At 28.8% G+C, this 21,722-nt stretch overlaps 1 protein-coding gene, 1 long non-coding RNA gene and 1 pseudogene across 2 annotated transcripts; 1 reads left to right on the plus strand and 2 right to left on the minus strand.

The window, feature by feature from the left end:
- Window positions 1-4,333: 4,333 nt before the first annotated feature.
- On the plus strand, window positions 4,334-7,326 carry LOC131173804 (uncharacterized). Its single transcript, XR_009144141.1, has 3 exons — window positions 4,334-4,521; window positions 6,712-6,752; window positions 6,881-7,326. It is a non-coding gene; the product is annotated as an uncharacterized LOC131173804 (long non-coding RNA).
- LOC110671967 (receptor kinase-like protein Xa21) lies at window positions 4,748-8,999 on the minus strand. Its single transcript, XM_058136270.1, has 5 exons — window positions 8,028-8,999; window positions 7,848-7,919; window positions 7,583-7,657; window positions 5,292-7,286; window positions 4,748-5,202 (listed from the first exon to the last, which is right to left on the minus strand). The coding sequence occupies exons 1-5, from the start codon at window positions 8,947-8,949 to the stop codon at window positions 4,835-4,837; spliced, it is 3,432 nt and encodes a 1,143-aa protein (XP_057992253.1). The 5' UTR covers window positions 8,950-8,999; the 3' UTR covers window positions 4,748-4,834.
- A 6,890-nt stretch (window positions 9,000-15,889) lies between these two features.
- On the minus strand, window positions 15,890-19,011 carry LOC110671964 (IQ domain-containing protein IQM2-like; annotated as a pseudogene).
- Window positions 19,012-21,722: the final 2,711 nt, after the last annotated feature.

Consider the following 21,722-nt stretch of genomic DNA (forward strand, 5'->3'; position numbering starts at 1 on the left):
ATGAACCATAGCCAAAACATTGATAAATTAAAGTGAATTTACTGTTCTTAAAGTCAATGTCCAATGGAATTAGAGTGGCAAATTAAATTTGGAGATTTAATGAGCAATAGTGATTAGAGGGGATTAGGGAGGGCAATGAATTGAGTATTTGTAAGCGATCCGATGAACTTTAATAGTATAAATTTAGTTAGTATATAATCAAATTTGAGATGAGTTTGATTTGAAGAATAATACTAGTCAAAGATTTAAATTTTGCATATTAGGTATCAATTATCTGAACTCTTCATATAAATAATTAATTAAATATAAAATATATATTTTTTATAATAATATTTATAAATTTTTATATATTTATTTTAAATAAATAAAATTTAAATATTTTATAGAATTATTAAATTTTTTAAAATATAAATTGTCATTAAAAAATTATATAAATTATTAATTAAAATATATAAAATTAAACGAGTTATAATATTTTTCTGATAATAATAATCAAGTTTTGAATGAGTTCAAATACTTGATAATAAATTTTAATTAAGTTTAAAACAGATTCAGATATTTATTAATCGGATTCAAATATAATGATTTTGACGGATATTCTACTTGTTACATCTTATAAAATATGAGTGAAGTTTGTTTAATAAATAAAAAATATATATATATTTTTTAAACGTTAAAGAACCCATGAAGGTCTGTTCTGTTCCATTGTCATTCCTAGCATCTTTACATATTGAAAGTATGGCTAATTATAACTATCACATGTATTAGATTTGGTCTTCATATCATAAATGAAAATCTAGCATACCTTGAAACAAAATTTAGCCAAAATTTGTGAAGAATTTTATAACTATTCAAAGACAATTAACGAATTTAATAAAGAAACAAAACCGAACTTCGATTTTATTTGATTTAACTCATTAATATCAATTTCGGGCTAAAATTAATGGAAAGTGAAGAAACATATAATTAAAAAAGAAAATGAAAACACATACTCAAACTCCGTTTGTTTTATTAAAAAAAAAATTGAAAAATATTTTTTACATTTTCTAGTGTTTAGAATACTTAAAAAAATTGATCAATAGAAAATATTTTTCTGATTAAATGAAAAACTAAATCATTTTTAAATAAAATAATATTTATTTAAAAAAAAATAATTTTTCGTTTTTTAAATTTTAATAATCTTATTAAATTATGAATATACTTATATATAAATGAAATAAATATATATCATTAATTTAATATTACAACCAAATAACGAATAATATTTTCATGAAAAATATTTTATTAAAAAATATTATTTACAGAAAATATTTTCTATATATAAATTATTTTCTGTAAAATAAACGAAGCATCAAATATTCAACAAAATAAACACCAAAATGTTATGAAACATGGGTCATTGAAAGATTCAAAACCGATGACCACCTACAATTGGCTAGACTCTAAGCCGCCTCCACCACCACGAAGCCCTCTTCACCACCATTTTCACAACTCTCTCTCTTGGCCTCCCGATGCAAAACTCACCCTCGATTAAATTCGACATTTTATAGTGTTTGATTCAAATTATTTCAAACTTATAATTAATTTGAAATGGATTAGGATTCATTAAAAAAATAAATTATATTAGTTAGCATGATATAATTTAAAATGTAAAACTAAATTAAATTTCATGTAATTTATATTGATATAATAAATAAAAGAGGGGAGAAAATGGAGAAAGAAGAGAGAGGGTTTGTGTATATGAGAAATAGGCGAGTATTGTAATGTTAAAAATATTAGGCCTTATTGAATTCAAATAGCCTGTACTCTCTTAAGTGAAGTAATTTAACTAAATTAGTCAAGCAAGTTACTTATCAAGAAGTGGAAGAATTAAGAGTTTTAATTTTTCAAGAAGTCAATGACAATGGTTATTCAAATAAGCTAAATTTTAGTACTCATTGAAATTTATGAGTTGAATTATCCCAACCAAATAAAACTTTATTATATTATTTTAATGGAATTTATCATATTTGATAGAAATTAATTTTAATTATTATATGAAATTAAATTTTAATTTAATAGAAGTTAATCTTAATTATAATTAATTATGTAAAATCAAATTTTTAAAATTGAAAAAAAAAATTATTTTCAAGCTAAAAACATACAACATAAAATTCAATTTAATCCCGCAAACTTTTGCCATATTCATTTTATCAAACATATACCTTTGCCTTGGATTGGCCTTCCACAGGCAATTTACCAAAAGACGGCGACCGGAAAAAAATTATCAAAAAGGGACTGACTTTAAAATTATTTATTAAAAATGGTGTTTTAACTGACGTGAATGAGTGAGAGAGCTGATCGCTAGCATAGATAGCAATCAATAAATTAAAAAATAAAAAAATATATATAATTACTGAAAAAGCAGTTGGACACAACTTAAAATAGTATTTGACTATTAGATACTACTCTAAGAAGCGTTCAGCTACTTTTTTATTCTTAAAAATATGTATTAATTATTTTAAGGTCTTTAAAAAAAATTTTAATTATAAAATTATCCATATATTTTATAAAATAATCTTAAATATTATAACTATTTATAAATAAGCCCTTATATTTTTATAATTAATAAACATAGAAGGATTAATTTGTAAAATTAAAAAATTAACATTTCTTGTATATAAAAAATTGGAAAATTGTACACAATTTTATAATTATATAACATAAAAAATTTAAAAATACTTTATAAGTAAATGAGCATTAATATTTATTTGGAAAATTAACAAAATTAGTATAGTAAATAAATTATATTAAATATTTTATAAATATTTGAAAAATAGCATTATTTATTATTTATTAATTTTAAAAAATATTAAATTGTGATAAATATTATTAATATTAATTAATAAAAAAGATATGAATAAATAATTGTTGAAATAAATTAATTAAAGATAAATAAAATAATAAAAGTAATGTGCGTGTATATATATATATATATATATATATATATATATATATATATATATATATATATATATATTCTTTAATTTTATCAAGTTTGGACAAAATCACAATCTTATGGGAAGTTTAAATTATATAACAATTAAAATTTGCATTAAAATCTTGATATTAAGGACAGCTCAATGAAGTCTCACAATCACAAAGAATTCTCACAATCACAAAAGATTGAATTATATTATAAATTTTAATATATATAAATTTAATGAAATCTGATTTAAAGAAAAATAAAATGCAAGATTCTTGGTTAAGTTTCGGGTGAATTTTTATAAATCTCTAGGTTTTCACTCTAAAAGGTGGCAATTTAGAAAGAAAAATAATATAAGTAATATATAAATATTTTAGTGAAAATTTATTTAATTAGTAAGAATATAAAGGATAAAATAAATAAAATAAATTAAAAAATATAATCAAGTATCATAATTCGATTGTCTAGTTATCAATTTTTTCTTCCCATGTAATTCATTGATTAATAATTATTAAAAGCTATTTATTATATACTAATTGCCAAAATTTTATGTTATTAAATATTGAAACTATATTTAAAATATGTATACATTATTTTTATTATTTTGTTTATTTTTATTTTTTTAATTTCATATTTCACAAATATTAATTTAATATTTATGAATTATTTTATTTATTTTTAAATAATATATTTCAACAATTGTTTATTCATATTAATAATATTTATTATAATTTAACATTTTGTTAAATTAATAAATACTAAATAACACTAATTTTTAAATATTTATAAAATATTTAATATAATTTATTCACTCTACTTATTTTATTAATTTACTAAATAAATATTACTGCTTTTTTACGCATAAATAATATTAATATTTTTAAATTTTTTTATATTATATAGTTATTAATTTTATATACAAGTTTTAAATTTTTTATATACAATAAATAATAACTTTTTAATTTTACAAATTAATCTTTATATCTTTATTAATTATAAAAATATAAGGACTTATTTATAAATAGTCATAATATTTAAGATTATTTTATAAAATTTATAAATAATTTTACAATTGAAAATATTTTTTAAAGATCTTAAAATAATTAATACATATTTTTAAAAATAAAAAAAAATAATTTAACACTTTTTAAAATAACTTCTAATAAAACAAAATACTATTTTAAATAATATCTAACTATTTTTTCAATAATTATAATTTTTTTTATTTTTTATTTACTGATTACTACCTATGCTAGAATTCATCACTCTCTTTTCTTCACGATAACTAAAACACCTCTTTTAATAAATAATTTTGAAATCATCCCTTCTGATATATATATATATATATATATATATATATAATTTTTTTTTTTTTTTTTCAGTCGCCACCCTTGGTAAATTGCCCGTCTTCCACAAGTATCTCTCAAACTCAGATTTCCCATCTCACTTGCCTTTTTCCAATCTTCGACTTGCTCGTCCTCACCGCTTCCGAGATCCTTCACAAGGAGCCCAATTGTTCCTCTTCGTCTTCAATGGTGATTATGTCAGCTTGGAAGGTAACTCTTACGCTGCTTCTCTATTTAATCCAAGAATTCATTAATTGTTCCCATATTAGAAAACTCTGCTATATGGTTTGTTGTCCTGCCGCCTTTGAATAAGAGGGATATGAGGAAGATTATGGAGGTACTTTTTGAGATATCTTTTTAATTCACTTCTGTAATCGATGTAAATGATTCCAAAACCAACAGTATAGCCCATATCCCATTCAAATTCGTCAAGAAATTAACAAATTCAAGGATTTCAATTTATTTTTAGATTATTTTGAGGGTCTAAGACTTCTTCTAATCCATTGTACAATGACGTAGAATTCTATTGTCCAATCTCATTAATCTTTGCTAAACTGGCTAAGAATTGAGTTCTGATGGTAATGAGTGTTGACAGCACTTGGGTTATGCCATTTCTCTCATCAGGAACTTCAACACAGCATTCCACGGCCAATCCCAAAATGAATGATAAACAGTCTTTCTTAGCTGCAAAATTTTCTTCCCCTGTCAGCAAATTAGCATCTGCTATTTCAGCTACTGCATCAGGTAATGCTTGCTTTATATATTCCTTCAAGCTCATTCTTCCACCAAACATGTCATCAGTGGGTTTCTTTCTCGTAAATGTTTCCATCAACAGTATTCCAAAGCTATAAACATCTCCTTTTGTTGAAACAATGCCTTCCGATCCATACTCTACACATCAGATTGAAGTATGTCATTCAGAAGTTGAAATTACACAATATAGGATTACATAAAAAGAACAAAAAATTCTACAACATTACCAGGTGCCATATACCCAATAGTGGCCAATGTTCTTGTTTGTGTCATAGAATCTCCTTCACCTAAGAGCTTGGCAATGCCAAAATCAGCTACATGAGCAACCATATTTGCATCTAGCAGGACATTGCTAGGCTTCAAATCACAATGAACAATAGGTCTAGAGAAGCCATGATGAAGATATTCCAATGCCGATGCAACATCTATCATTATGTCGAGCCTTTGAAGGATATCCAAACAATAGTTATGAGAGTACAACAACTTCTCCAAGCTCCCATTTGGCATGTAATCCAATACCAATGCTTTGAAGTCATTGTTAGAGCAACAACTTATAATTTTGACAAGATTTCGATGGCGAATATTGCTCATTACCTCGCATTCTGCATCAAAACTACTGAATGCTCTTTCTAGTTGCAAATTGAAAACCTTTATAGCAACATCCATCCCGTCACTAAGTCTTCCTTTATATACAGTACCAGAACCCCCTCTACCAAGTAAGTTGCTATCACAAAATCCATCTGTAGCTTGTTGAAGTTCTTGGAAGGATATTCTTCTCCATGTTGCCGCAATCTCAAGATATGGATCAGCCACAGTTACCAACTTAACTTTTGTCTTTCTACATCTTAATGAGACAAGTATGACGACTATTGTCAATATGATAGCAGGAAGAAGATATACGAGTACTTGCTTGGTGGCAGACTTCGATCTTCCCTGATTACTGATTTTGCATGGCGTCAATTGCAAGAAGGGAGAACCACAAAGGGCATCATTTCCTAAAAAAGACATAGCTGAGAAGTTTACAAAAGTTCCTGCTGTGGGAACTTCTCCTTCCAATTTGTTGAAAGACAGGTTTAGATATTTGAGGTACTTGAGTCCCTCTAGGGACTTGGGAATTGTTCCTGACAAGTTGTTATTGGCCAAATCCAATGCTTCCAGGCTTATCAAGTTTCCAAATGATTCGGGAATAGGGCCTTCAAAATTGTTGTGTCTTAAGGAGAGTTTCATCAGGCTTTGGAGGCCTCCAAGGGAATCTGGGATGATACCGGATAAATGATTACTTGATAAGTCTACTTGTGTTACAACCTTCAAATTTCCAATACTTAGTGGTAGGTGGCCACTAAGTGAATTTGATGACAAGTTCAAATCCAAGACATCTTTTAGGTTCCATAACGTAGAGGGTATTGTTGAAATAAAATTGTTGGAATCTAATCGCAGAGATCTTAGTGAATTAACATCCCCGAGGCAGGCTGGTAGAGTTCCAGAGATGTTGTTTCGACTCAAAATTAATTCTCCCAAGCTATTCATTTGGCAAATATCATTTGGCAAGGAGCCATTCAACTTATTTCCTTGAAGATACAAAACTTGAAGCTTCTTCAATCTACCAATTGTGTCTGGAATTGATCCTATCAATTCATTGTTTTGCAGGAGGAAGGTTGTGAGGTTGCTCATATGGCCTACTTCTCTTGGTATGCTACCTTTGATATTACAAGTTTCCACATTGAAATATCGTATAGCAGAAAAATTACCAATTGAAGTAGGAAGAGTGCCATTAAGTGGATTGCCTACTAAGACTAGTCTTGTTAATCCTCTGCAGTTTGCCAAAGAAGAGAGAAAGCTCAATTCAGAAGCTGAAGATTCACCAGTGAAAAGATTAGCGGCTAGATTGAGGCGCTGCAGATTCCTTAAGTTACCGAGAGTGTTTGGAATAGGTCCAGAAAAGAAGTTTGAGCTCATTTCTGCAATAGTGAGCTTGGAAGCATTAGAGAAGGAAGCAGGAAGTGGTCCACTAATCTGATTCCTAGTTAGGTAAATTTCCTCCAGATTAGAAGCATGGCCAAAGTTCAATGGAAGTTTGCCTGAGAATCGATTTACATTTAACACCAAGAGTCGTACAGTTGTTATATTGAACAAGGACGATGGGATGGTGCCTGAAAAGTTATTATAGCGGACGACGAAGGACTTAAGTTTACGGAGTTTACCAATCTCACTTGGTATTGGACCTGCAAGATTGAAATAAAATTAAAGTATGTGTCTGCAAAACTATGTTCGTCAAATTAAGTAAAACTAAAAATCCTAGCTAATAATTAACAGGTCATCTTTTTAAACAAGTGATAGTACCAAAATTGAAATAAAATTTAAGTATTAGACCAAAAGTGAAATGAAGTTGAAGTGATAAGTATATACTTGCTCCATTTTTGTTCCATGTAACTTAATTGAGATCCTAAGAAAGCAGAAATTATAAAGAATTCAATGATTATTGTTGAAATCAACGCCAAATGCAGTGAGTACATCATACCTGTTAAGTAATCATTTGCACCAAGAGATAAGTAGAACAACGAAGTACAATTAAATAGACTTTTTGGAATGGGTCCTGCAAATAAAAAAAAAAAAAAGTGACATTTCTGGCTCTTCTATCTGTGGGTGTATATGAAATAATGCTATTTCCAGCTTTAAATTAAAAAGAATGAGAAATTAATATAAATTAATTTTATTATGTATAATTTTAATAGATTTTTATTCTGTTTCTACCATAGAAAAACAGGGCATATATAAAATGGAACCTGAGAGGAAATTGTCACGCAACTCAAGCAGCTCAACCGAGAGAAGAGAACCAAGTTCCTCTGGTATTTCTCCTGCAAAATTGTTCGCAAGTACTTAAGAGTTGTATTGCTGTAATCAATTAATGGTGGTATGTAGAATCATGAAGTTTATAAAAGCAACAACATACATAAATATAATACCTGTCAAATTATTGAAGCCTAGAGAAAACTCCTGAACCAATGTCAGATTTCCAAGACTTCTTGGGATGTTTCCTGTGAAAGCGTTTTTATTCAGATACACACGAAGCAGCTTTCCACATTGCCCTATACTTGACGGAATTTGGCCAACCAGTTGATTGTGATGAGCAATCAGCACCTGAAGATTTGGAAGATTTTTACACATATCATCTGGGAGACTACCAGATATCATATTGTTCGCCAGATCAATAGTTTTCAAAGAAGAAATGTTGAAAATGGTCCATGGCAATGAACCTGAAATCTTCTTGTTACCGTTCAGGTTGAGTGTCTCCAGGTTGGCTAAATTGCCAATTTCCTCAGAAATATTTCCTTGTAGATTATTGTTCATTAGCTGCAAAGTTTTCAACGTCGAAATGTTGTACAAGGAAGCTGGGATAGTGCCGAAGAAATTGTTATCGTCCAGATATAATTCTTCAAGTTTCGGTTGTGAGCCGAGCCAAGATGGGATCTCTTGGCTGAAATTATTTGATCTGAAGTTGATGTATCTCAGTAGAGGAAGATGAACCAGCTCGGTTGGCAGAGGGCCATGGAAACTATTGTTGGCGAGACTTATCTCAGAAAGGAAAGAAAGGTTCCCTACATGTGGAGGGATCTTGCCTGTAAGACCCATGAGAGAAAGGTTCAGAGAAGTGACTCTGAAGTTGGTGGTGAGGCCACAAGAGACACCAATCCAGCTGCATACAGAGGTATTGGCAGACCAGTTGGTAGCCAAATAATTTAGAGGGTCGAGCGTGATATGTTGTTTGAATGCAAGAAGAGCATCTCGATCGGAGCTGATATCGAGCGTTGCTGCAGAGGCTGAGCAAGAGAAGAAAAGGTGAAGTGATAAAACTGCAATGCCAAAGAGAAAACAAGTTATCGCCATTAATTTAGATTCCAAGGCTGTTTTGATATTTGTTCATAGGAAAATTGGTGAAGTTGAAGGAAACTAAAAAGAGGCATTATTGGCAAGGAAACGCCCCATATTGTACTTGTCTAGTTGATTTGATTGAGCCATTTTTGTTCGTATAGGACAATAATTGTTTCCAAGTTGGTGGACCCAGCAATCAGCCTTCACTAGGTAATCACGCCCCCGCTAACTCTCCTTTTTTTTTTCTTTTTTTAACTAAAATTTAATTTGAAACTAATGCCTCCATAAATTTTGATTCGAAAAATTATATATATATATATATATATATATATTAATTATAAATATTTTAAATAATTTTATATAATTTTAATATAAATATTTAATTTAATGATCATTAAATTTATTCTCATATAAAATTTAATTTATATTAGATGCTTTTATTTAAAAAAATATTACTATTAATAATAATAATTCTCTTTTTTATTTATTTTTAATAAATTTTAATTTATTTTTAATAACATATTTTGTTTAATCCTTTTATTTATTTTATTTTGTAAAATTTTATATTTTTTCTTTATATAAAGTTAATTTCTCTGTATGATTATCATCTTTCTTTTTCATTTATACTATTGGTTTCATACTTTTAATGAATGTTCATAATTTCCCAAAATTATTATAAATATAACTCTATTAAGAAAATTGAAATGTTAGTAGAATTCAAGAATAGTACAAAATAGATTTTATGTATTATTTTAAGAGATTTATTTTATTTATAAAATTAAATTATAATTTTTTTAAATACTAATATTATAAAAAAAATAAACAACCTATGAATTTTAATTCAATAGTACCGGAGTAATCTCCATGACTGTAAAGCATCGAGTTCAAGCCTCAATTTAAATAAATTATATGAAGAAAAAAAATAAAAATGTTGATAGTAAAATTAATTTAATTAAAAAATTAACAATATGATAATCCTAGTGATAATTATCTTGCAATTACATTATTGAAGATTCATTTTCATCAACTTTCATAGGGTTTTAGATAGCTTGGATTTTCTCTATATTCAAGAATTCCAATTTGGAGGCTGCAGCTTCCATTTTTAGTGTTGGTATTCTTGAAGGAGAAAATCAATACAAGAGAATCATTAGTATAACAGCAACTTGGTCCATCAACCATGCTTAAATAATTGGGTTTCTTTCAATGCCTAATATTCAAATCTAGATATCAAATATCTCTCTCTCTCTCTCTCTCTCTTTTGTCCATCATTGAATAAAAGAATACAACCTGTTCACCTTCCAAGAAAGAACCAGCAACTTGTCCTTAAATTTCTTATCCTCAACGCACCAATAGTAAGCTTAAATGTCTAAATCAAATGCTTCTATTATTTTTTATTTTATTTTAAAGACTGTTTTATATGTATATATATGTATGAATAATGCATGCAAATGACGGGTCACCTAAAGAAGACTGATCGACATTCAGCCATCGCTGTCAACTATCCACAAATGGAAAAGGTCATAATCGGTGGCTCTAAAGCTGTCAACGATTTCATAACGGTGCAGAATAAATAATAGAAATATGGTGAATAATAAATCAATGTTTTCAATCCTTAAAGATAAAGATCAAGACTTAATGGTTTAAAGTTTAAATGGATCAATTGATATATTGTTAGATTTAAATAATATTAATATTTCAATATTTATAACTATTCCCTTCAATAATATCTCTGTTAATAATTAAATTTAAATTCTCTTTTTTCATAGTGTAGTGAGCTTTATCATTACTCTTCAAATATTACCTTCAACTATTTTAAGTATCTCCGAAATCGCCATCAAAGCATCCCAAAAGCCGTCAACTTTTTTGGATTACATAACATTATTGAAAACAAAATCATTTTCAACCCATAGGGTACTAATTAGCTCTCGTTATCTACATATAAAAGAATTCCATCTTGAGTCTGCCTTTATCATAGACATATCGCAGAGTCCATATCATATCTTAGGAAAAGAAAGCAATAAAAAATCAATAAAACAGCAACTTGTTCACCTACCAAACTTCAAATTGGCAACTTGTAGTTGTCCTCCAAATTGTACCCATCCCTTTCTCAGCCATATGGCATTGATCAAAAGTCAAAATTCCATTTGTTAGTTGTAATTATTAAAATTAATGCAAATCACTTGTTTTGTGATATCCCTTATCCGTCTATAGTGTAGCCGAGCAAAGCGTGTCACACTCGGTGCCGGAGCACATTAACTTATTTTATTTTATTCCTTTAATCATTTTAAACTCATTATCTTTTAATATCAATTATTTTTCTAAGGAGAAATCAACAGAGTTTTCCCTATTTTAATACTGTTTGGCGTGTCTTACTATTTACCTGCTTGAAAATTTAACAATATTTTCAAAATAAAATCTCATTCATACTAATCATAATCATCTGATCAGTTCAAATATTATCTATATAATTCAATTTCATATTCATTTCCATACATTATAGTTCATGCTTCATTAACATATCAAAATTCTCATATTTCCATTAATTTACACAATTTGCAAATTAATTGAATAAATTCACAATTTACATGATATACAAATTAATTACATATGAACTAATCAATTTATTAATTTATATCATATAAATATTACTTACAAATTCTTAATTTACATTACAACATACGAAATATTTATAATATATAAAATACATAACATGACTTATATGAGCCCTATCTACATGCATTGCTGAGGAGGTGACAACCTTTGACACTCTGCAGATCTTGACTCCAAAAGTCCCAATCAAACGTCCACTAGGTTTTAGCTTCAGTACCTGCGCGAGGGAAATAAATCTATCGCGCTAAACATTACTGCTTAGTGTTGCGATAATATAACAAAGAAAATAATATACAATATACACATGGAAATAAAACATAATTCATTATAACATTTATTTAAATTATAATTCTATTACTAATCTTTTTTATCTTTTAATTCAATACTTTCTAGGTTATCTCTCTCAGAGTCATTTCATAATAGATAGATTTTTAACACTAGTTCAGTTTATTTCAATTCTTTCTGCTAAATAACTAATCTAATTTATTTTAGGTCTTCTTACTCATTTATTTAATTTTAAATATTTTTAATTGCTAATATTCTTAACTCATTTCAATAAATTTCACTGCCCAAGTAACCTATGACAAGCTGACTAAACTGGAAAATGGGTTGTTGGCACTGGACAATACAGTATCTCGGGCCATCATACCATGGGACTCGTAAGCTCAGTACATCAACCACGTATGCAATCAGTATGACTAAAAGTCATGATAACATATCAGTATGAATAAAAGGCATGATAATAAGTAATCGAGCATAAAAGTCATGAATGCGGGTATAAAGTCATAAATACAGGCATAAAACATTACGCAGTACTACTAAAACAATACCCTATTGGCATGCCAATCTATTAAATCTGACACACATGTTTAGGCAATACATGGGCAGACTAGTACCATTAAATGTTCTTATGTTTTATTATTTCATTATATTTTCTATTTATATTTTATAACATTTTAATTCTAGTTAAGATGGAAGCATAATTTCTAAATCACAATTATACATAGTTTATGCACTCATCATAATTTATGCATTCCTATTGATCACAATTCACATCAATGATTTTCATATACCATTGTACTTAAAACATTCTTCAATGTTTTAGGGTCACTCAAATTCAAAAGTCACAATTCACAACAACGGTTTTCATAAACCATTATACTCAAAACATTCTTCTTGTTTCTCATATGCCATTAATTATGCAAGGTATTAATTTTTATTATTATTTCTTATGTCTTTGGGGTTACTATTCACACATTACTATTCACTCAAATTGTTGACTTTTTTATACATATACAAATGTTTGATACACAATTATACCATATTTTGGGTTCTAAATTTGTTGGCATTGATTGCCAATTGCAATTCAAAGCCTCCTAAAAGTATTTTCAAAAATTCAGTTTTTGTGTCCTATGTTTACTGTTCGATTGGTCTAAACTACAGTGAGAATTTGGCAAACTTTTCTTCATCAAAGTTGTTCCTTTATGTGTCTTCTTTAATTCTCTTTTTGAATCACTCAATTTAAAATTTTTTAGCTCAAGTTATGCTAATTTCTTTTGGGCTAGCCAGATGGCTTCTACCCAGAATTTCTGGGCAGAATTGGTTCTGGCAGTTTTGGTACTCTGACTTTGGCTAGTATTTCGGATGGGTTAAGTTTAGAATCTGAGTTGGTGTTCTTCATAAAAGTTGTTCTAAATTGTCTAAGCTTTCTATTGATTTAAAACTCATGTCAATTGGATATTTCTATACTGAGTTATGACCATTTGAACAAAAACTATTTATTTAGTTATTTTCTAGAGACAGCTTGTGTGTTACCCGGATTGAGGTAATTTTTAGGTCAACTTAAGTTAGTTTTCTGGGTAAGGTTTCTTCATGAAAAATGTGGCTTAAGGTCTTAAATTTCATCTTCAATTGGCCTCACACCAATTGGAGCTGTCTAACTATACTTATGTTTGTTTAAACACACTAGACTCATAGATCCAGAATTCCCTGCACAAGAACAACACTCCCAATTTTCAATTCCACCCAATTTCCAAACTTCAATTCACATTTATAGCATTTCTAGTAGTCAATAATCAACCTCAACATCATCAAAATTAAAGTCACAACACAAATTTCCCAATTTTAGCAAACCCTAAATCAACTTGCATAAACTTTAAATTCCAAGAGAATTTCTAGCACTAACCTTATTATTCTAGCTCTAAGCAACCTTAAATCAGCTCAACACTTAATTCACCTCTTTGAAGCTGCCAACCAGATTTTCCTTTCACTTTTCTTCCCACTTTCCTTGGGTTTTATGGCTGGCTAAGGAAGTTTGTCAAGGCTGCCAACTATTTTTATGAAAGAAGGTAATGGTTTGGAAGCTTGAAATGGTGTTTTAATAATAGGAAGATAAAAGAATTTTTAGAGGAAAATGGAGAAGAGAGTGCTGGCGGGAGAATGGCTAGAGAAGAAGGTGGCTTTTTCATTTTTTTGACTAATTTATGTCATTTTTATTTATTTATTAAATGGTTGTCTCATGGTGATTGGTGGAGAGTTTTTAATGACATCATAATGATGTCATAATTTGAGTTTTATTTCATTTTCTTTTCTTTTCTTTTCTACTCATTTTTAATTTAATTTTTAGCAATATTTATTTACATTTTAGGTTATATAATTCACATAGTTAAATAAACATATCGGTCAAAAATCGTCTCTGAAAGTGAAATGACCAAAATGTCATTCGTTTTGCTTAACGGACTAAAATTATCTGTATCAATCTTAAAAATTCTCATAGCCTTTTCTTGACATTCTAATGCTACCTAGGACACCGTAACTCTTTTCTGATGTCCTTTATTTCATGGGATTTCCCTCGGGTTTAGGGCTACTAGCTGTGAAGACAGTAATTTCCCGTTTGGTCACCCATCACCGAGGCACTGGCTCATTTAACTTCATCGTATTTTATTTCTAAAATTTTTTCTTAATTTTTCTTACCATTATTTAGGTTATTTATGACTACTCACTCTAGTTTACATATAGTTTCAGTTATTCTAGCTGTCCGGTTAGATATTGGTCACCGGAACAGTCGAATGCACAGACTAACTAAAGTGAGGGTGTTACATGTTTCATTAATTAAATAATTTTTACAAAAAAAATTAAAATATAAATTAGTTTAATCTATGAGAGTTGAAGTAGAGGATCACGAATTGTTTATTGGGCTTTTTTTTTTAATCTTTTGTTTGTTCTAGCCCTTTTTGGGTTGTGAGACCCATGTGCCTTTCTTTCTTCATTATCAATTCCTCTTTAACAAAATTTCACATGATAGATGACAGACAAAGAAAAGAGAGTATGTTGAAGATTCTTGGCGTTAACTTCTGAATAATTGCTTTTACTAAATTACTATTGTATTTTCTCTACTTGTCAATGAATATAGTTTTGTTGTAATGAAAATTACTTGAATTGCAAAGAAGTTTAATAGCGTTCTTGAGGTGCTTACTGTGATTATTTTAATTGATAGTCTATTTTTCAGTTGCACAAGATTTTATCCAAATGAGAGTGGCATCAAGAGTAAAATTATGCCCTTGGTATATCTCAAAAGCTTGGAATATCTTGCATTAAGAAATGTCTTGGATTTCTATTCCAAAAATAGTTCTTCTGTTATATACTTGAGGCAGAAAAATAAGGGATCTGTAGTTTGCATAGACTATACATTATGCATCAGAACAGCATTTTCCATATACATTCTGCTGTACAAGCAAAAATGATTTTCTACTTCAGTATGCATGGTTATACAAGCTAGGATGTCAAATTTTCTGAGCATAGAAAAGAAGATGCATACAAATCCAAGAAAGAAAGCACCTCCTAAATTGTTTGCAATCTCATTTAGTTTGCAAAGATAAAAGAAAATGGCAGCTAAAACTCAGTTATATATGGTTTAGACCAAAATTTCTTATTCTTCCTGCTGCCATTTCCCTGTGGAAACTTACTTGTGCCTTGGCTTGAAGATGTGGACTAGTTGAGGCTCACAGGTTCACACTACTGAGCTTGCTTTGAGGGATTTGACTTATAAATAGCTGAGTAAGAGAACTCCTCCAGATAGATGCGACCATTTACTTCCTCTTACGAATTTAGAGCATAAACAATCAATTCTTGAAAAATATCTTTTTATAATTCTCTGTTTATATTGTTCATAGATCAAGATCCTCCTAGGAGAATTCTTTGTTATTTCATAGGCATCCACAGTAGTCATCATCTAAATTTCTTTGTTCCCTTGAAATTAAAACAGTTCAAAGGGTATTGACTTAAGACTGTTCAAATGCAACTGGAATTTCCAGATAGTATAAAATGATCTTGCTGCTATATCCAATTCCAGAAAATGAAAGAATATCTTATTTTGTATTAAGGGGTTTCAAATCCCCATAAGATTTTACAGGTACATCTCATATTGTACAAGATGAACTAAAAGGAAAAAATGTATAAAATGATTTTGACATGGTAGAAAACAAAAAGAATGACAATGAATCCCTATATCATCTTTTCTATTCACAAAAAAGAATAAATCAATTAGAAACAAATTCTCACTAATGGCAAATTGTCTATTTCTAGCATTGATGTCCTGCATTGGTAGATCGGACAGTGTTCTAGAGTGAGGAAGGCTTCCATACATCAGATTCCCCTTTTTAAGCATTGGTAGATCAAAGGTCACAGCTGTTTCCCCACCAAATCCAGTTGGTGGGGAGGCTTTTTGGCGGAACAAACGGATACTTTTTGAGTGGAAAATCCTTCTTGGAGACAAGTTTACTTGCTCCAAAGCTCGGAACTGGAGCCCTGAGGGATAGTCCCTAACACAGCCTATACGTGGCCCTGCTCGTGTTGTCCATTTGCAAGACAACTGTCTACCCAACTGAAATGACTTTGTTCCCTTCTTTGAATTAATCCTTTGGAGGATTGCTTCTTTGGGGATGTCTTCTACATCATTATCTTCATCTTCATCAAACTTTTTCTTTGGAACCTTGTCACCCTGTTCTATGGTGAACCTTTCATTTGCAGATTCATAACATCTTTTAACAGAGAGTCTGCAGACACATTGTTGCCACTTGGTCCAGCAGCTGGATTTTCTCTCACTAAGCCGTCAAACCATTCATCCCTCTTTGGAATTTCAAGATTGGTCAACTTCCTACTGAAGCTGTGGAGCCGTCCTGGCTGCTGTTCTTCCACTACCACAGAAGTCTCATCTTCCATCAAATCAGTGCTCTCTGGTGCTAAGTTTCGGCATTGATTTCTTCAACATCAAGGTTATTCACAGTTTCGATCAAGTCATCTTCAGATGAGTGGCTTCTAATATGTCTACTGCTTCTTAGGTTATCAAGCAAGCCTTCTTCCTCTTCCACTGGATTTGTCTGAAATATCAGAAATAGAAATATCATCAACATATGATCTTCTAGTTTACATCTCTGATATTCAGAACTTAAATCATTAAAATAGAATAAAAATGCTTTTATATCTTTGTCTTTACCTTTACATCAGTGATATCCACATTGTTTTCTCGGAGGAATGAAAGGAAGTCCTTAAAATTTTCTTCTGTAGGCCGATAATGTCCACTGTGAGGCCAAACTGCCTGTTCAAAAAACAGAAAGATCTCAGTGTTAATTCACCATTAAAATTTGAGGACTTCTAAAATCACTATAAAATGGCTACTATATAATATAAATGCAATGAACTATCATGTCATAGCTATACCTTAAGAATGTCACTTTCAATGATTAATCTACCAGCAGCAGTTGCGACTCCTCCAGCCAAGAAGCTTGAATGCTGGAATGTACCTTTCTTTTTCTTGCCAACATACAAGGTCTTAGATGTACTAAGGACAAAAATCCACTTGGCATCATCAGTGGTATGCAGGAGCTCCCCTGTCTGCTTGTAAATGAACTTCTCATCTTCCACAACAACTTCATTGGCCTTCCTTTCCATCTGCAACAGTAAATATTTCCTTCAGTTAAATATTCAAGTTAAATAAAGGAAAAAAAAAGGTTAGCCCATTAAAATATATCAAAACTCACTGGACCAAGATATTTGATGCACTGTTGTTGAAGTTTTGATCGAGGACACTTTTCAATAATATTTACTTCCTTGCCTTCTCCTATATCTAGCCTGCATTTCAGAGACAGCATATTTAAGTTCAATTTTAAATCCATGATGTCCAGAATCAAAATTTTATTTGTCGAGGGAAGACGCTCTAGATTAAGGAAATTACCAGTGAAAAAAAGGTTCTCTGCTCTTAGAATGAAGCCATTTTACATAATAGAAGTGTAGATTATGTCCATATCGATGCCGTGGATCAATCTGTTTTTTTCACAAAAGACAATATAGATTTCAAGTTAGCAAGAGTGAATAGGGAATAACGAGCTACTAACTTCATTTGCATAATTCTTTAAATCTTACTTACCGCTTCAAGCCAGTGTTGTAAAGCAAGTTTTTGAGCTTTGTCATTTTTTGATAAACCTATTTCAACCTTGGCAGCTCTTGTTCTTGCTCTTGACCAACGCGAAATGGCAGTTTCATGTTTTTCAATATCAAAGAATGATATAGAACTGTGCTTGAGTTCAGCAAAATCTAAAAGTTTCCACCTATAACAAGAAGTAATTGCATTTAGACATTATAACACACCGCTAAATTTTCATAAAAAAGGTAAGGATTAGCATTTCATCAGATACATACCAGCTCTGCTCAACAAGAACTGCACAATCTGCAAGCTTTCTCCTGGTTCTGAAACTTTGGTACACTTTCTGCAATTTTACAGCAGCTTGGTGTTTGGGGTTGGCAGGATCAAAATTTGGTGATTTTTGGACCGTTCCTACATCACTATCTAAGTTTTGGGACTGAACATCCTTCGATTTGCTATTTGTACTGACTGATGTTACTGCAGCATCATTTTCTTTCTCCAATGAAAGATCTTTATTAGACATCCTATTTTCCAATTGTTCCTTCTTAAAGCTAACAGATCTTTCCACTAACATCCTCTCAGAACCCAAAGATTTGATCTTGGGCTCCAAATCTTGACTACCAAAATTAACGGATTGCGCAGACTTTTTCTCTTCATCATCTCCAAAGAAAATAGATTTTGCAGTAACAAATTCTAAGGCTTTCTCCAAATCACTGTATTCAGCAAACAAGCAGGAATAAGAAATTCCCATTCGAGAAGGAAAAAGGTTTGTGGCAACCTATATGGTCTGGATTCCTGCCAAAAAAATAAAAGAACAAAAATGTTAAAACTCATTACTGTTGATGCATTAACATAGTAAATATTTCTATGGAAGAACTACACAAACTCTTGTCACTAAAACTACAAGCTGTAAATATATTCAAAATGAGACAAAATGTATAAATATTTCTCATAGATATCAATCTCAGATTGCAAGTTATGAAAATACAACATTTATGTGCGAGAATACAATTTAATATTGCAGAGAAAAAGGCACAGGAATCTGCAAAAACATGGATTAATGTTGTATCTTATAAAAGATGAGTGAAGTTTGTTTAATAAATAAAAAAATATATATATTTTTGAAACGTTAAAGAACCCATGAAGGTCTGTTCTGTTCCATTATCATTCCTAGCATCTTTACATATTGAAAGTATGGCTAATTATAACTATCACATGTATTAGATTTGGTCTTCATATCATAAATGAAAATCTAGTATACCTTGAAACAAAATCTAGCCAAAATTTGAGAAGAATTTTATAACTATTCAAAGACAATTGATGAATTTAATAAAGAAACAAAATCGAACTTCGATTTTATTCGATTTGACTCATTAATATCAATTTCGGACTAAAATGAATGGAAAGTGAAGAAACATATAATTAAAAAAGAAAATGAAAAGGCATACTCAAACTCTGTTTGTTTTATGAAAAATATTTTTCTGAAAAATATTTTTTATATTTTCTTGTGTTTGGATTATTCAAAAAAATTGATCAATAGAAAATATTTTTCTGATTAAATGAAAAACTAAGTCATTTTTTCATTTTTAAAAAAAGGAAGTCATTTTTTATTTTTTAAATTTTAATAATCTTATTAAAATATGATTATACTTATATATAAATGAAATAAATATATATTATTAATTTAATATTACAATCAAATAATGTAAAATATTTTTACTAAAAATATTTTATTAAAAAATATTTTTTATAAAAAATATTTTCTATATATAAATTATTTTTTGTGAAATAAATGAAGCATCAAATATTCAACAAAATAAACACCAAAATGTTATGAAACATGGGTCATTGAAAGATTCAAAACCGATGACCACCTATAATTGGCTAGACTCTAAGCCGCCTCCACCACCACGAAGGCCTCTTCACCACCATTTTCACAACCCGCTTTCTTGGCCTCCCGATGCAAAACTCACCCTCGATTAAATTCGACATTTTATAGTGTTTGATTCAAATTATTACAAACTTATAATTAATTTGAAATGGATTAGGATTCATTAAAAAAATAAATTATATTAGTTAGCATGATATAATTTAAAATGTAAAACTAAATTAAATTTTATGTAATTTATATTGATATAATAAATAAAAGAGGGGAGAAAATGGAGAAAGAAGAGAGAGGGTTTGTGTTTATGAGAAATGTGCGAGTATTATAATCTTAAAAATATTAGGCCTTATTGAATTCAAATAGCCTGTACTCTCTTAAGTGAAGTAATTTAACTAAATTAGTCCAGCAAGTTACTTATCAAGAAGTGGAAGAATTAAGAGTCTTAATTTTTCAAGAAGTCAATGACAATGGTTATTCAAATAAGCTAAATTTTAGTACTCATTGAAATTTATGAGTTGAATTATCCCAACCAAATAAAACTTTATTATATTATTTTAATGGAATTTATCATATTTGATAGAAATTAATTTTAATTATTATATGAAATTAAATTTTAATTTAATAGAAGTTAATCTTAATTATAATTAATTATGTAAAATCAAATTTTTAAAATTGAAAAAAAAAATTATTTTCAAGCTAAAAACATACAACATAAAATTCAATTTAATCCCGCAAACTTTTGCCATATTCATTTTATCAAACATATACCTTTGCCTTGGATTGGCCTTCCACAGGCAATTTACCAAAAGACGGCGACCGGAAAAAAATTATCAAAAAGGGACTGACTTTAAAATTATTTATTAAAAATGGTGTTTTAACTGACGTGAATGAGTGAGAGAGCTGATCGCTAGCATAGATAGCAATCAATAAATTAAAAAATAAAAAAATATATATAATTACTGAAAAAGCAGTTGGACACAACTTAAAATAGTATTTGACTATTAGATACTACTCTAAGAAGCGTTCAGCTACTTTTTTATTCTTAAAAATATGTATTAATTATTTTAAGGTCTTTAAAAAAAATTTTAATTATAAAATTATCCATATATTTTATAAAATAATCTTAAATATTATAACTATTTACAAATAAGCCCTTATATTTTTATAATTAATAAACATAGAAGGATTAATTTGTAAAATTAAAAAATTAACATTTCTTGTATATAAAAAATTGGAAAATTGTACACAATTTTATAATTATATAACATAAAAAATTTAAAAATACTTTATAAGTAAATGAGCATTAATATTTATTTAGAAAATTAACAAAATTAGTATAGTAAATAAATTATATTAAATATTTTATAAATATTTGAAAAATAGCATTATTTATTATTTATTAATTTTAAAAAATATTAAATTGTGATAAATATTATTAATATTAATTAATAAAAAATATATGAATAAATAATTGTTGAAATAAATTAATTAAAGATAAATAAAATAATAAAAGTAATGTATATATATATATATATATTATTTCTTTAATTTATAATTTATTAAGTTTGGACAAAATCACAATCTTATGGCGAGTTTAAATTATATAATAATTAGAATTTGCATTAAAATCTTGAGATTAAGGGCAGCTAAATGAAGTCTCACAATCACAAAGTATTCTCACAATCACAAAAAATTGAATTATCTTATAAATTTTAATATATATAGATTTAATGAAATCTGATTTAAAAAAAAAATAAAATGAAAGATTCTCAGTTAAGTTTCAGGTGAATTTTTGTAAATCTCTAGGTTTTCACTCTAAAAGGTGGCAATTTAGAAAAAAAATATATAAGTAATATATAAATATTTTTAGTG

This window comes from Hevea brasiliensis, chromosome 15 (assembly GCF_030052815.1).
Source record: "Hevea brasiliensis isolate MT/VB/25A 57/8 chromosome 15, ASM3005281v1, whole genome shotgun sequence".
NCBI classification, from domain to species: domain Eukaryota; kingdom Viridiplantae; phylum Streptophyta; class Magnoliopsida; order Malpighiales; family Euphorbiaceae; genus Hevea; species Hevea brasiliensis.

What these genes read in the sequence shown, in the direction of transcription:
- LOC110671967 (XM_058136270.1), bottom strand. Translation starts at nt 8,949, where the DNA reads ATGGCGATAACTTGTTTTCTCTTTGGCATTGCAGTTTTATCACTTCAC. An exon ending in TGCAAATGATTACTTAACAG is followed by an intron (nt 7,287 to 7,582) that starts GTATGATGTACT and finishes TCAATCTTGCAG; the next exon opens with GTCCAATACCAAGTGAGATT. An exon ending in TATTGGGTATATGGCACCTG is followed by an intron (nt 5,203 to 5,291) that starts GTAATGTTGTAG and finishes TCTGATGTGTAG; the next exon opens with AGTATGGATCGGAAGGCATT.